Source organism: Psammomys obesus, unplaced genomic scaffold (genome assembly GCF_907164565.1).
Source record: "Psammomys obesus unplaced genomic scaffold, mPsaObe1.curated_primary_1811, whole genome shotgun sequence".
Taxonomy (NCBI): domain Eukaryota; kingdom Metazoa; phylum Chordata; class Mammalia; order Rodentia; family Muridae; genus Psammomys; species Psammomys obesus.
The window spans coordinates 12,754,082-12,768,805 of record NW_026596240.1 but is presented as its reverse complement, the minus strand read 5'-3'; the positions used below and the strand labels follow the sequence as shown (position 1 = coordinate 12,768,805).

The 14,724-nt window shown below is 47.3% G+C and overlaps 1 protein-coding gene across 3 annotated transcripts in view; it reads left to right on the top strand.

Annotated features, from left to right (window-relative positions):
• The first annotated feature begins 2,373 nt into the window (after window positions 1-2,373).
• The window catches only part of Dguok (deoxyguanosine kinase), a 25,851-nt gene continuing 13,500 nt past the window's right edge, over window positions 2,374-14,724 (top strand). For 2 of the 3 annotated variants that reach the window (XM_055596393.1, XM_055596394.1), the window contains exons 1-2: window positions 2,374-2,531; window positions 13,032-13,144. In XM_055596393.1, the coding sequence (XP_055452368.1) occupies window positions 2,405-2,531; window positions 13,032-13,144 (240 nt within the window). In that variant the 5' untranslated portion in view covers window positions 2,374-2,404. The remainder of the gene's footprint in view (window positions 2,532-13,031; window positions 13,145-14,724) is intronic. The other variant, XM_055596395.1, reaches the window with a different exon arrangement.

Here is a 14,724-nt window from a genome sequence, read left to right as displayed (position 1 = left end):
ATCCAAAACTGATGGAAGCAGATGCAGAGACCCACAGGCAAACATTAGGCAGGGTCCAGGGTATCTTGCAGAAGAGAAGGAGGAAGAATTGTAGAAGTCAGAGGGGTCAAGGACACTACAAGAAAATGGCCGACAGAATCAACTAACCAGGACTCATAGGGGCTCACAGGGACTGAACTGACATTCATGAAGCCTGTAAGGGTCTGACCCCTAGGTCAGAGCCCTCTGCATACATGTTATGGTTGCATAGCTTGGTGTTCTTGTGGGAGGCCTAACAGTAAGAGCTGGCCGGGAGAAGTGGGGGGACTTTGACTCTTGTGCCTGCTTTTGGGACCCTTTTCTTCCTGCTGGGTTACCTTGCCCAGCCTTAATATGAGGGGAGGTGCTTAGTCTTACTGCAGCTTGATATGCCATATTTGGTTGACATCCCTGGGAGGCCTGCCCTTTTCTGAGGGGAAATCGAGGAGGAGTGGATCTGGAAGAGCAGGAGGTGGGGAGGGAACACTTCAGTAGGGATGTAGTATATGAGAGAAAAATTTAAAGAGGAGGAGGAGGAGGAGGAAGAAGGAAGAAGAAAGCCGATGTGGCAGTTCACGCTTTTAATCCTAGCACTCCAGGAGGCAGAGGCAGGTGGATCTGTGTGAGTTTGAGACCAGTCTGGTCTACAAAGTGACTCTAGGACAGCCAAGGCTACCCAGAGGAACCCTGTCTCAAACAAAACAAAAAGTAGAAGAAGAAAAAGACAAGTAATCCATCCTTCAGAGCTGCACTCAGAGAGCTGAGCAGGGAACCTGACATACAGCAGATGCTTAGCAGATGTGGGATGAGTGAAAGGAAGCTGCCTGACATGTGTCTAGCAGGGCAGCACCAGCCCCTGCGCATTAACTCCAGCAGAAGTCCCACAACCTCAGAAGCAGGAAGTGCCTCATTCTCCAAGATGAGTGGGAGTGAACCTCGTTCTACAACCTGCCATAACTTTCCTCTGGCCAGCTCCAAGGCTTGGACGAAAAGACTCTTGACGCCAGTCAATAGGAGCTATAGGAGCTAATCAGTCTGGAGAGGCGTTCCTTTAAGGAGCCTGTTGATTGCCCTTCCTCCAGCTGAGGGATGGTGCCCTGAGGCTAGAATCTGAAATGTCACTCACAGGCTAGTGTTTTGACTCTGTCCTCAGCCTAGGGCACTATTTTGAGGGTTTTTAGGAGTTAGGGCCTGTCTGGAGGAAGCAGGTCTGTCTCTAGGGGTGGGGCTTAAGGTATAGCCACTCCTGTCTACCTCCTGCTCTGCCTGTGCTCTCTGCTTGATGGTCCCCTTCTTCCCCACTATAGTGGACTGAAATCCTTCAGAAACCAAGAGCCAAAGTAAGTGGGAGCAAACACTTACCTTTCCTCTCGTCACTCACTTCCATCAGGTCTCCTGTCACAGCAAAAAGAGAAGTACCTAATCCAGTTCCCATCTAATTCCGACAAGACTGTCTTCTAAGATGTCCTGACCTCCACGTGTGCGTCACCACCGCATAAATAATACATAGCTAGGATGGTGGAGCACACACGTAATCCCACCGCTTGGGAGGGGGAGGCAGGAGGATCTCACCAAACTGCACCACCTGAGCCTTTGTCTCAAAATAGCAAAATAAATAAGTGTATCAAGTTGTGTAGTGTTGTTTTGAGTCAGGGTCTCTGTGTAGCACTGGCTCTCCTGGGACTCCAGGCTGACCTCGAATAACAGAGATCCTTCTGCCTGCCTCTGCCTCCCAAGTGTGGGGGTTAAAGGAACACGCCACTACCGCCCAGCGGTTTAAGATTTTTAATTATAACTTTTATGGTATGCGGATCCAACCCAGAGCCTTATGTATGCTCGGCAAGCACTTTACAATTACGCTGTCTCCCCAATTCCCCACGTATTTTGATTTATCTATAAAAATAAAAAGGTTAGCATGCCCAAGGCCATAATTTCTAAAGTCACTTGCCACCAAGCCCGACGACCTGAGTTTGATCCCAGGGACCCACACAGTGAAAACGGGGAACCGTTCCTTCAAATTGTCCTCTGAACGCCACACACTCAAAAATATGTATCTAATAATTAGATCACCATATATTAAATTACATACGTATGAATATGCATTCATAAATAATAAATGTAATTAAAAAAACGAAAGGGTGACAATCGCCTGAACTTCTCCACTCAGCAATCCCTCCCGCCCAGCAACTTCGAGAGAGCCCACAGCGCTGCAAACATCGCGAGAACAGCCTCACCGACCCACTCCACCGCCGCTCCCCGCGTTAGCGAGCTTAGACCAAGCATTTCCTGCCTGCCGGTCGTCTGACGTCAGCGGCGCCAGCGAGCCGCCTCCCGGCGGGCGGAAGCGCGCTCGGCGGAAGTGCCCGCCCCTCTAAGCTTGGGTGGGATGGCTGCAGGCCGGTCCCTCGTGCGTCGACTCCGCGCGTCTTTCCGTTCCCTGCCTCTGCCGGTCCTCGCCAGGGGCATGCACGCCGGGGGCGGTCTCCGAAGGCTCTCCATCGAAGGCAACATCGGTAAGGGCCAGAAAGTGGCTGTGTAGCCTTGGCCTCCGCCGAGTAGGTGACCGAGAGGCTGGGAAAGCCAGCCGGCCCCGCATCCTGCCCCGTCCCGGCCCACCTCACCCCTTTCTGCTGCCACCGCCACACCTGCTGGTTCTGCTTGTCAGGGCCTTTCTTCCACTGTGCAACGTGGGTTTTGATTTCGGAGACATTGGGCCTCAGAACCCGCCCACTACCCACCCACGGGAACGCAAAAGCCAGCAGGCTTCAGATAGCCCCAGAAATATACTGCTTTACTGGCGTTTTTCATTTGCTAGAAATAGACGCGACAGTGGCCGTTTGTTTTCCTGAAATAGGATTACCAGATTTAGCAAAAATAAAAATAAATGTCCAGTTTACATAGAATTTTAGATAATTTTAGCGTGTCACATGCAGCATTTGGAACATACACTTAAAACTGACCCGTTGTTTATTTAGGCTCTTTTTCCTTTTTTTTCCTTTTTTTTTGAGCCAGGGTTTCACTGTGTAGCCTTGGCTGTTCTGGAACAGCTCTATAGACCAAGCTGGCCTCGAACTCACGGATCTGCCTGCCTCCCGAATACTGGGATTAGAGGTCTGTGCCACCACTTACCTGCCTTAGATTCAATTCTTAACAGATTCAATTTTCACTGTTTTGCAGTACCCCATGTTAATTGCACAACAAATTATTATGGTGGTGTTTGTTTTGAGAAAGTCACTATGTAGCCCTAGCTGGCTTGGAACTTGCTGTTTAGACCAAGCTGGGCCCAAACTCACAGACATTTGCCTGCCCCATTCAGAAAGTTCTCACAAGTATGTATTACATGCTTTGTTAGAAGTAACCCAGTATCTTAAAAAACAAAACAAGATGGAAGCCAAAGGGTTTAACTTAATGCTGCTGAAGTCTGAGGGTACTTAGCCCTGCACAGACACTGATCTGTGACAGGATCAGCTGGTCTGCACTGCTGAAGACATTCTAGCAGCAAATAGTGTTTCATTTTATTCCTGTGATGAATCACCCTATGTGCCCTGAGGATAGGGCCATGAGCAGAATAAATAAAAATTCTCCACATCAAGGCTGAGAGGTTGAGGATGATTGTCTTCTGAATAGGGTACTCAGCAAATACCTCACTGATGAGGATTAAGCAAGAACCTGAATAATGTGAGGGAGTGAACCGTGTGAGTAGCTGCGCATTCCAGGTGGGGTTGTTCAGTGAGTGGGAGGGAGCCCGTTCAGGTGAGCTAGAGCGACCAAGAGGGAGGTGGAGGGAGAGAAGTATGAAGGATGACCAGGGTCTATAGATCTCAGGCTGGTTTTTTGTTTGTTTTTCTTAACGTATTCTCTCATACATCCTGACTGCAGTTTGCTCTCCTCCCAGTCACTCCCTCCCACCCCATCCACTCCTCCATTTCTTTTCAGAAAAGAGCAGGCTTCCCGTGGATAGCAACCAAACACGATCATGGGTTTTCAACCTGAGACAGAGTGCCATTCAATGGTTTGAGGTGTGGAGGGACAAAGCATCACCTGTCTGGTGTATTGGAAGTGGCAGAGGTCGAATAGAAAGCCATTGCAGTGATAGCAGGATAAACTGGGCCCAGGTGGAAGTTACATTTTAAGGTAGGGCCAGCGGGACCTGGTGATAGATGGAGTGTGCAGTGTTGGAGGAGTCAGTGATGACCTCAGTCATTTGTACTTGAACAGCTTGGAAGACTTAGCTTGAATTTTTTTGTTTACTTAGTTACTTTATCATGGGGTCTTGTGCATGTTAGCCAAGTGCTCTGCTCTGAAATCTATCCCCAGCCTTCTTTTTTTAAGGTATGTGTGTATGTGTAAGTATGTGCACATGGGTGCAGGTTTCCTCAGAGGCTGGGAGAGTTGCAGGTGTTTGTGAGCTACTGATATGGGTGCTGGGAAGAAATTCAGGTCTTCTGTAAGAGCAAGAAGCACTCCTAACTGCTACGCAGTTAGCAGTTGGGTCTCTCCAACCCAGACCATGTGTTTTGGTTTTGTTTTGTCCTCCCCTCCCCACATCTTGCTTTTGTAGCTGAGGCTGGCCTTGAACTACCTGTGTAGTCCAAGCCGACCTTGGACATACATCTTCTGCATCTACCTCCTGAGTTCTAGGATTACAGTTGTGCCATAACACACCCATTTCAGATTATTTTCAATAGAGGAGTCTGGGAAGAACAGGTTGTGTTAGTGGTTTCAAGAGTTGGTTTTAAGCATATCAGGTTTCTCTATGGCTATTGGATAGTTAAGTAGAAGTGTTGATTATGCTGTTGGGTATGTGAATGGAGGATGCCAAGCTAGACATATAAACGGTATTTAAAGCCAAAAGACTATATTGAAGGAAAGGACCTCATCAGGAAGATGAGTATGGAGCAGAGGAGACTGAGAAAGGCCACTGGGGTAGGAGAAGAAACAAAAGACAGTGAAATCCTGAAAGCCATGCTAAGATGTTCCAAGGGAGGGAATGGTGAATTGGGTAGTGGTGTTTGAGTGAAGATTTGGGTGATCTTGAACAGCTTCAGGAGTAGATGTGAAAGCCTGGTTTTCTTAGACTCAAGGAGAATGGAAGTGAAGAATTACAGGGGTAGTTAAAACAACTGAAATGTTTCCTAGAACATGGTATGGGGTGGTATCTACAATTGGAAGAGGGTTTGAGCATTTTTAGGTTATTTTTCTTTCTATGCAAGATTGAAACACATTAGTAAGTTGGGTTTAAAAATGGTCTGGTCAAAAGAGGAAATTAGCTGGGCTTGGTGGCACACACCTTTAATCCCAGTGCTCAGGAGACAGGGACAGGCTGATCTCTTAGTTTGAGGCCATCTTGGTCTACAGAGTAAGTTTAGGACAGCCAAGGCTACACAGAGAAACCCTGTCTCAAAACAAAAGGAGGGGGATTAGTTACTGGAAAACATCTTTTTCTTTTTTTATTACATTTATTTACTTTGTGTGTGTGCGTTTGTGTGCCATGACTCCTATGTGGAGGTCAGGGTACCAGCATTTGTCTCTCCATACTTCCTTCTTTGGATGCAAAGCTGCCTTACCTTCCCGATACCATGATTTTCCTGCCATGATGGAGACAAACTGTGAGCTAAAATAAGCCCTTCCTTCCTTCAGTTGTTTTGTCAGGTAGTTTACTACAGTAACAAGAAAAATAATGGTGTCAGAGTGAAAGGTCCGCAGTGGGCAGATGTCGGTAAGCCGCTAGGTGTACTAGTTTATCAAATGCTTCATAAAGTGGCTACTTTATCACATTGATTGCATTAACCATAGTGCTTTGTTTGTAGCCTGTTCTATGCGTAAGTAGGTAAATTGGAAAGGTCTAGAGTAAATAAACTAGTTTCCATGGCTGCAGTTGAAGGAGGAAAGATGACACAGGCTTGAATGGAGGGAGAAGGAGGTGACAGTTCAAGGGTAGTCTGGAATTGAGGCTGCCAGGACTTAGTGACTGCTTAGAGGAAGATGCCAGGTTAGAGGCTGGGCTCTGACTCAGGAAACAGGGTGAAATAAAGGAAGAGAAGTTCTGGGGAGGGAAGAGTGATACATTTTGTCTGAGGAATCTGAGACACACAGAGGAGATCCTGAGCTGACTTGACTAGGTACCCGAAGAGCAGAGAGACTGGAGTTGGAACTAAGAGTCCAGGCATGGAGCTGGTGACAGGTTGTGGTAGGTAAATCCTTGGAGGTGATGAAGAGTGACCTGGGAGACTGCATCTGACTTGGATTTAGTCACCAGTTACCTTCATCACCACACACCCAGATGATGTGTTCCATGCTGAGTTACTCATTCATTGTGGGCTGGCAGGACTTCCTACACATAACCGTTTGCACTTGAGTGCTGTTGAGGCTATTTGCATGCTTGGTACTGGACTGGAGCCACCAGTCCCCTGCTCATCTTTGTGTGGCCCTGCCTTTGTACTCATTGCCAGAATCCTGTCCTAGCACATCGATGTACAGCTTAGTCATTGGTACACAGGAAAGGGAATGGCTTCTGGGATGATCCTGAAGCCAGGCACGGTGTATGACCGCAGTTGAAAGCTTGGCATCCGAACTCATGTAAATGCAAACAATGACATACCTAGCTGATGTTTTAGTTTGTTTATCACAAAGGTGTGTCAGTCACTGCTGAAGTCCATTATTTTGTAACTACAAATCCCAATTAAAGTGTAGGTTGCCATATGAGGTAACTACCAGTGGGTCATCTGCGCCCATTCTGATAGTTCACTTTCATAGACCTTCTGTGAGAAGAGACAGTAAATTCCTGTCTGGGGACTTGTGTATGAGGCAGTAGAGGGCTTTGCTGAAGACGTGTTTCTCCTCACTCAGGTGTCTTGTGCAGACCGGTGTGTCTTACTTGTATCAAGCTTAAAAAATGAACAAAGAACTCTGATGGGGAAGAACGGATTTCTAATACCGGATCTTGGATTCTCTTGTCTCTGTTCGTATCCCCACATTTCTATTTTTAGGACCTGGCTAGGCACCCGGCATGGGAAAGGAGAAAGGTACAGTCTGTCTTTATAAAGTGAGCCTCCAGCCTGGCTGGTGAGAGAGGAAGAGTGAACAAATAATTACAGCCTAATAGCCTGGTAAGCTGGAGCAGGCAGTAATTAACTCTGCCAGGCATGAAGTGGAGCTGGAGAGAGGTCAAGGAGCTTCAGAGAGAAAGTGGCAGTGGAAGGAAGGATAGGAGGCAGGCGGTGGGAGAGGGCAGCACCGTCAGTCAGCCCTTTCATGCAGAAGGGCTGAGCTCACAGCATGTTCTGAGCTGTGAGGGACATTTCTGTTTCCTTCTTGTAAAAAATTTCCCATGAAAAGAAAGTAAGAGAAACCAAATAGACAGTATTAAGTTTCTTTAATGCTTACTGATTGATTTACCAAGTTTTCCCAGAATGCTTTTAGGATTAGAACCTTTGTTATCCTGGGCTTAGTCTCAGGGCTGGAGAAGAAGGTCCTGGAGGACAGAGCCCAGCCTGCTTCATTCATGGCTTTAGCTACAGCGCCACTTGGTAGGTGCTTCAGAGCCTCTGCTGGCTGAGTGGACATAGCAGCAGGTGATGACAAACACTGAAGTTTCTTGGGAAGAATTTTTTTTAATATGTCAGATGTCATTCATTGACTTTAGTAGAAGCTTTTCAAGTTGAACTTTTTTCTTCATGTTTCCATCTTATTAAGGAAAAGAAAATGCCAAAAATTTTAATTTCACCTTTACTTCCAGCACTCAGGAGGCAGAGATAGAAGCAGGCAGATTTGAGTTTGAGGCCAGTGTGGTCTACAGAGATAGTTCCAGGGCAGCAGGGTTACACAGAGAAACCACCCGATCCCTCCCATCCCCTCCCACCCCCTCCTACCCCAAAAAACAAAATAGAAAATGCCCAGAGGTGATAGTACATTTTAAAAGTTCCCATGAGATGCCAGTATATTAAATTTGGAATAACAGAAAATATAGTATCTGGGGCATTAGTTTAGTTTCTGTCACTACCCTATTATATAACAAGCATGCAGTTTATAGAGACATTTGTGAGAAGAAAAAGCCTTGACTTAAAAGATAGGCAGTTACAACAAGACTCTGTCAGGCTGTGGAACGACTGCCCTAAAGTTAGAAAGCTCACTCGCTGAGGTAATGCACTCTAAGAAAGTGCTTTCCGTAGAACCAAGTTAGACTACACCAACAGCAAGGCTCTAAAGAAAGACTTACTGCAGCCTGACAGGGGGACACTTTCCCAGAAACACAGCAGTGACGGGGGAGCCAACTAAGGTGTGCTAAGTCCGAGATTAACAAAAACACTTCTCTGAAGGGTCACTGGCTGAAGACATTAGCAAGCCTCTGTGGCGGTAGAGAACCAAACCCCAGTGTGAAGCCTCTAGAGATCAGAAGAGGACGTCTGACCTGGAACTGGAGTTACAGGCTATTGTGAGCTGTCCAGTGTAGGTGCTAAGACCTGAACTGAGGTCCTCTGGAAGAACAGTAGCTATCACATCCCTGGAAAGTTTCACCAGCTCCAGGTTTTATTTGAATACACAGCCTTGCATTATTGAAGTGACCGTCCCATGTGTGTGGGTGGTGCCTGGACACAGCTCAGGTCTAATGGCGTTTAGTCACTTCTGTGTGGGTATTCAGGAAGTGCTACTTGGTAGTGAATTACCCAGGCCCTTCCATCACTGTTTACTGTCTTTCTGTGCTGATGTTGGCTTTTGATTACTCAGCAAACTTTCTAGAAGCCTTGGAATTACTGTACACAGGGTGCCCTGGACTTCAGAAATGACTCTTCCAGTAATTGGAGCTGTAGATTTCCCATTGTATTTGTTGGCACAATAGATTTTGCGTGTTTAGCTGACATGACTTGAATTCTCAGAATTCTGATGCCCTCAGATGAACTGATACTGCCTGACCGGAGATAGGCAGTTGGTGCTCCCTGACCCGTAGAAGCCTCCATCTTTCACTTGTAAAGAGGCAGGCATGTCTAATGGTCATTTAGTTCTAATCAGCAAGCACCTGCTCTCATCTTTTTGTTTTACTTCTTCAATTTGCTTGTTTTGAGACAGTGTTTGAAGAGACTGACGTTAGGGCTCTCTTGGAGCATATTCTACTCTTGACCTCGCAGTTGCAAAGCTTGTAGTCATGAGCCACAATGCCTTGCTTTTTCATATTACTTTAAATAGTTTTCAGGAGTTGGCAGGATGGTTCGTGGTTCAGTGGGTAAAGGCACTTGCCAACCAAACCAAGGATGTGAATTCAGTCCACAGGGATTCATATGGTGTAAGGTAGACACCGCTCCTGCAAGTTGTCCCCTGTCCTCTGTGTCTTGACTCAGATAAGTATCATTTTACATTTTTCAATAACTTTTCAGCTTAAACATAAGGACCATCTTTCAGACTTACTGAACAGCCTATACTTTAGATATTAGCTGCCTAGGCCATATATTTTAAGCTGGAGCCTACTCAGCACAGGCAGGTTTGAAAAACCTGCACCTCAACCAGTTGGTTACTCATCACTGTAGGAATAGGGAGCTAGCTAGAGAAGTAACTCACTTAAGAGGTGAGGTGCTGGACGTGGAGGAGGGAGGATTAAGCCACTGGCATGGAGCTTCGAGGGAAGGGAAGGCATTTACTCACATCTGTGTGGGCAGAGCAGAGGCAGAGCAAGATGAACACACGAAGCTGGGTGGAGGTGGACGGAGGAGAGCGTGACTGTGCAAAGCTGTCTGTTCTCCTGTGCTCTCAGAAGAGTGAGGTGCTGTGCGACAACTGCCACGGATTGATGTGCGGCCCTGTGCTGCCACCTGGCACTCCTGGTCGATCACACACGCGCGTGGTTCCATTTGGGTTCCCCCAAAGGGTGGAACTCGCTTGAGAAAGACCACTTCTGATAAGGGAGATTGAGGTGTTTTGTTTTGTTTTGTTTTGTTTTGTTTTGTTTTGTTTTGTTTTTAAGAGAGGGTCTTAGTACACAGCCTCGGCTAGCCCACGACTCAGTGTGTAGAGCAAGTAGACACAAACTCGAAAGAAGAGATATGCCTGCCTCCGCCTCCCAGGTGCTAGGCTCCGAGCTCTGAACCAACTCATTCAGACTGGTCTTTTTGGAGGGAACTGAAAATAGTGTAGTGAATGTTTAAGTAGAATGTGAGGCTGGGTTTGGTTTTCTGTCCTAGTGAAGCCCCATCTTCTACCTAGAGAAACAGTTGTCATGGTAGTGACGAAGTCACATCTAGAACTCGGAAAGGATTAGCTAGCCCAGTTCAGAGGTTTCAGAGTCGGCAAAGGCTTCACCCAGGACGGCCGTCTGAGCAGACCCTGGAAGGCTGAGTAGGAATGGACCAGGTGTGGAGAGGGCATGCTGTAGCAAGTGGGAAAGCAGTGCAGGCACACTGTTAGGAATCATGGTATGACTGGGGTTGTAAGGAGCTCAGGCCAGTAGGAAAGCTGAGACATGAGAGGGTTATCTGTAGGGCTGGGTCCTGTTCTATCCAGACTGTGTTTATAGGCTTGACAGTTTGTTTGTTCTGTGTAGCCCTGGCTGTCCTGGAACTCACTCTGTAGACCAGGCCATCCTCCAGCTCAAGATAGCCCCCTGCCTCTGCCTCCCAAGTGCTAGGACAAAGGCAAGTGCTACCACTGCCTGGCTGTAGGCTTAAAGTTTATCTAAAGGTACCTGCTGCCAGCCCCTTGAGTTCAGTTCTCAGGACCCTCATAAAGAAGTAGAGAAGTAACTCTTACAAGTTGTTTTCTGACCTCCACACACCAACCATTGTGCATACAAGTAAATAAAAGTAGTTTTAAAAATTGAGACTGAGCTGGGCGGTGGTGGTGCACACCTTTAGTCTCAGCACTTGGGAGGCCCCTAGAAGCAGGTGGATTGCTCTCAGTTTGAGACCAGCGTGGTCTGCAAAGTGAGTCCAGGACAGCCAAGGCTACATAGAGAAACCCTGTTTTGAAAAACAGAAAACAAAACGTGGAGGCTGGTGAGATGGCTTAGGAAGTAAGCCTATCTAGCCTGATGACCTGAGTTTGATCCCCAGAACCCACATGAAGAGCTCCAACTCCCACAAGTTGTCCTCTCATCTCTCCATGCCCTGGCATGCCGCCTCACCCCCAGGTGATGGATGGAGAGATACACTTTTCTGTTGTTGATGAAAGCAGAAGGATTTCGGTTTTGAACCAGTGTCTTAATGTATCTAGGCTGACCTCATATTCACAGTGTAGCCCCCACTGTCCTCAACTTCATGAACTTCCTGCCCCAGCAGTTCTGAATGCTGGGATTATAGAGGTGCACCAGTCCTGACAGGATTTTAAGCTGTGCCTCAAAGGCACTGCAGCTGCAGTGTGGAAGTTCAGTTGTAGAAAACACAGCTGGAGTCAAAGAGGATAGGGACGCCGAGGATCTGGTCCTGAGTATGGAGGTGCAAACAGAAGAAGGACAACTGAGGAAAAGTTAGAAATGCAGGCAGAAGGCCTTGGGGCCTCTGGAGGTCTGCCAGAGAAGGAGATTCTGACAGCAATGGATGTTACAGTACTCTGAAGGCTGGGTTGGTGATGGTTTATTTGGGGAATGCGCTGACTCTGAGCTTGTGCATGGGGCACCCAGAAGGTTCTGCTGACCTAGAGCTCAGGACAGGTGGGCTAGATGTAGGTTGGTTCCACCTCCTTGCTATCACCCAAGTCAAGCCACAATTAACTTCTGATTGTTCTGCCAACTTTAACTTTGGCACATTATTATATAGCTCATGGAGTGGTCTTTTAAAGTTGAGAAGGAGCAGCTGGGCGTAATCTCAGCACTTGGAGAGGCAGAGGCAGGCAGATCTCTGTGAGTGTGAAGCCAGATTGGTCTACAAAGTGAGTCCAGGAGAGCCAAGGCTACACAGAGAAACCCTGTCTCCCCAAAGAATAAAAATAAAAAATAAAGGCTAAGGAGGGGCCAGAGGGCTGGTCAGTAGTAAGAACATTTTATTGCTGTTACAGAAAACCCCAGTTCAGTTTCCAGCACCACCACCACCCCCGTCATCCGGAATTCATGTCAGGGCCTCTGACACCCTCTTCTGCTCTTTGGAGCGCCAGGCACACAGGTGGCACACAGACATACGCGCATACAGGCCAGGAAGCTCCTACATGTAGAAAAAAGAAAAAGCTGAGAAGGAATCTTGTCGTGCCCCTGCTGAAGCCCATTGCTTCTCACTTACTTCTGCCCAGGGAGGTCAAAGCTTTGTGCGGCCTGCACTTCAGGGCCTATCTGCCTGGCCGTCCCTGTTCACCTCTCCTCTCCTCGCGCCTGGTGCTACATTCCTGCCCACTGCTCCTGGGCTGCCACAGTCTCTTCCTTGCCTCTCCCAGGCCTTGGCTCATGCTGCTCCCCATGTGGGTTATCCTTCACCCACCCCAGCCCGGCCGACTGCTCATCCTTCGGCTTCCTCAGACAACATTTCTTCAAAGGAGCCTTTCCCAATTCCTGAGACACTCTGCAATTTTCTTTCTCAGACAGCATGGTTTATCAGCTAGCTTCTTATGTATCATCATCCATGTCCTCTGAGGATAAAATCCATGCAGTATTTTATTACATCATACTCCAGGGCTTGACGGTCACAGGCACAAGTTAGCCTCCGCGGGTATAAGGTTTGTTGAATGAGTGAGGCTCATGGTTTTTCCTTGAGCTTTCAGTTTCTACAGTCACAGCCCAAGCTTTAGAGTCACATCATCTGTCTTACCCACTTTTGAAGGTTCTGTTATATTCTCAGCAGTTACTAATACTCTGCATCTGGAGGTTGGCTCTTTATGATTACAGCCTGAATCCTAAGACCAGGTCTCCTCCCTGTTGCCCTGTGGTAACTGCTTAGCCACCCAAGCCATCACCAAGCTGACAGCAAGTCATATGGCTGCCAAGTTTTGAGGCAGAAAAGCTGTCACTTGCTCCCCTGAGATGGGTGCTTGCGGCAGAGGTTGGTGGCTGCCTCTGTCACCTGGCTTTGGGAAGCCCCCAACATGTGCCATTTGCATTGCAGCTGTGGGCAAATCCACCTTTGTGAAGTTACTCACGAAAACTCACCCAGAGTGGCAGGTGGCTACAGAACCTATAGCAACATGGCAGAATATCCAAGCGGCTGGCACCCAAAAAGTAAGTTTTCAGCTGTGTGTGTGTGGCGGGGGGTGTTAGTTGGCAGACATGGCAAGCAGTCCAATTGAAATAACTTAATTTGCTCTGAGAAGATGCAGTAGCCCAGCTTGTCTTCTTTTTAAACCAGCTTCATTCCAGAAAGCAGGACACAGAGGATATGACTTGTTTGAATATGTTCAGTTTTGATTTTTGTAGTTTCTCTGTGTCTGTGTAAGCGCCCGCCTCCTGTCTGTGGTTTCTCAAGCATGCCCACCATCCAGGCTTTGAAGATGAATGTTGTCATTCCTGCCCTTAAGTATTTATATTGGTATTATTGAAGCTGGCTGGCAGGATTAATAGTCAATGAAGACATCTTAGATGTGGGAAGGGACCTTACTGAGCATCTGGCCATCCTTTGAATCAACGCAAAGACAACAGCTCACATTTTTAAGGTACATACTCTGTGCCAGGCCTCTTCCAGGCTAGACCGGCTCCGCATGTTTCACTCCTAACCTCACAACTGAGCCCCAGTATCAGGTCTGCTGCTTCTGCCAAGGCCATAGGTTTGGTTCCAAGCCCAACCACACAAGTGTGAGTGGGGGAAGATCTGTTTGGACCAGAAGCTTTGAATAGCTGGAAGAGTGGCAGCACGTGCTGCTGTCCTCATGACCTGCAGACACCTGGAACGTGCTGAGTGGCTCAGTCTTGTTTTAGCCACTCGTCCCTGGTCAGCTCTTCCGCGTGTTGAGCCATGTTGAACCCCTATGACTTGGACTTGTTGGTTTGGGTTCTTTTGCCTTTTTAAGCCTTAGCTTCTTGTGTGCTGCAGCAAGCCCTGTGGGCAGCTGAAGCTGAAAGGGCTTACTCTCTCCTCAGACCTACTTTCTTCAGAATACCTCAAGATTTCCTACAGGCTGTTTGCCATTTTGAAGCCATTTTGTGTGACTGATATGCACAGTGCATTTCTTTTCTACTCAGTGATTGCTCAGAGCCCAGCTGGCCACTCTGCAGTGTTCTGTATGGTAGAACACCTTAGAGTGGCATTTGGGTGCCAGGGCTTGGTACTCTAGTCCAGAGCAGTGCAGCCTTCACCTACATGTGCTGACTGGAGATGTGTTTTCCACTCGTCTATTCATATGCTTGTATGTATGCAGTTGTGTATTTGTAAAAATTTCCCATTAGAAACAAATTATAAACTGTTTTTCTGAGTGTGCCAGAGGCAAGTGGTGACATTTTAAGATATGCTCACAAATCCTTTGGGACTCCACCATTGGACTCCTGGAGCTGCGTTCCCCATTCCTTGGGGCTTTTAACACTGAGCCACCTTTCCAGTCCTCTATTGATTTGTTTTTTTGTTTTGTTTTGTTTTTTTTTTTTTTTTTTGGTACAGGATCTTTTGTAGCCTAGGCTATCTTGAACTCTTGGTCTTCCTGCTTTTATTTCCCAAGTGCCAGGATTATGGCCTAGCCCACCACACCCTGCACCACACCTGGCTCTTTTTATGAGGGGTGTCGAAGTTGAACTCAGGTCCTCAGCCTTCCTTTTCTCTCTTTCTTTCTTTCTTTCTTTCTTTCTTTCTTTCTTTCTTTCTTTCTTTCTTT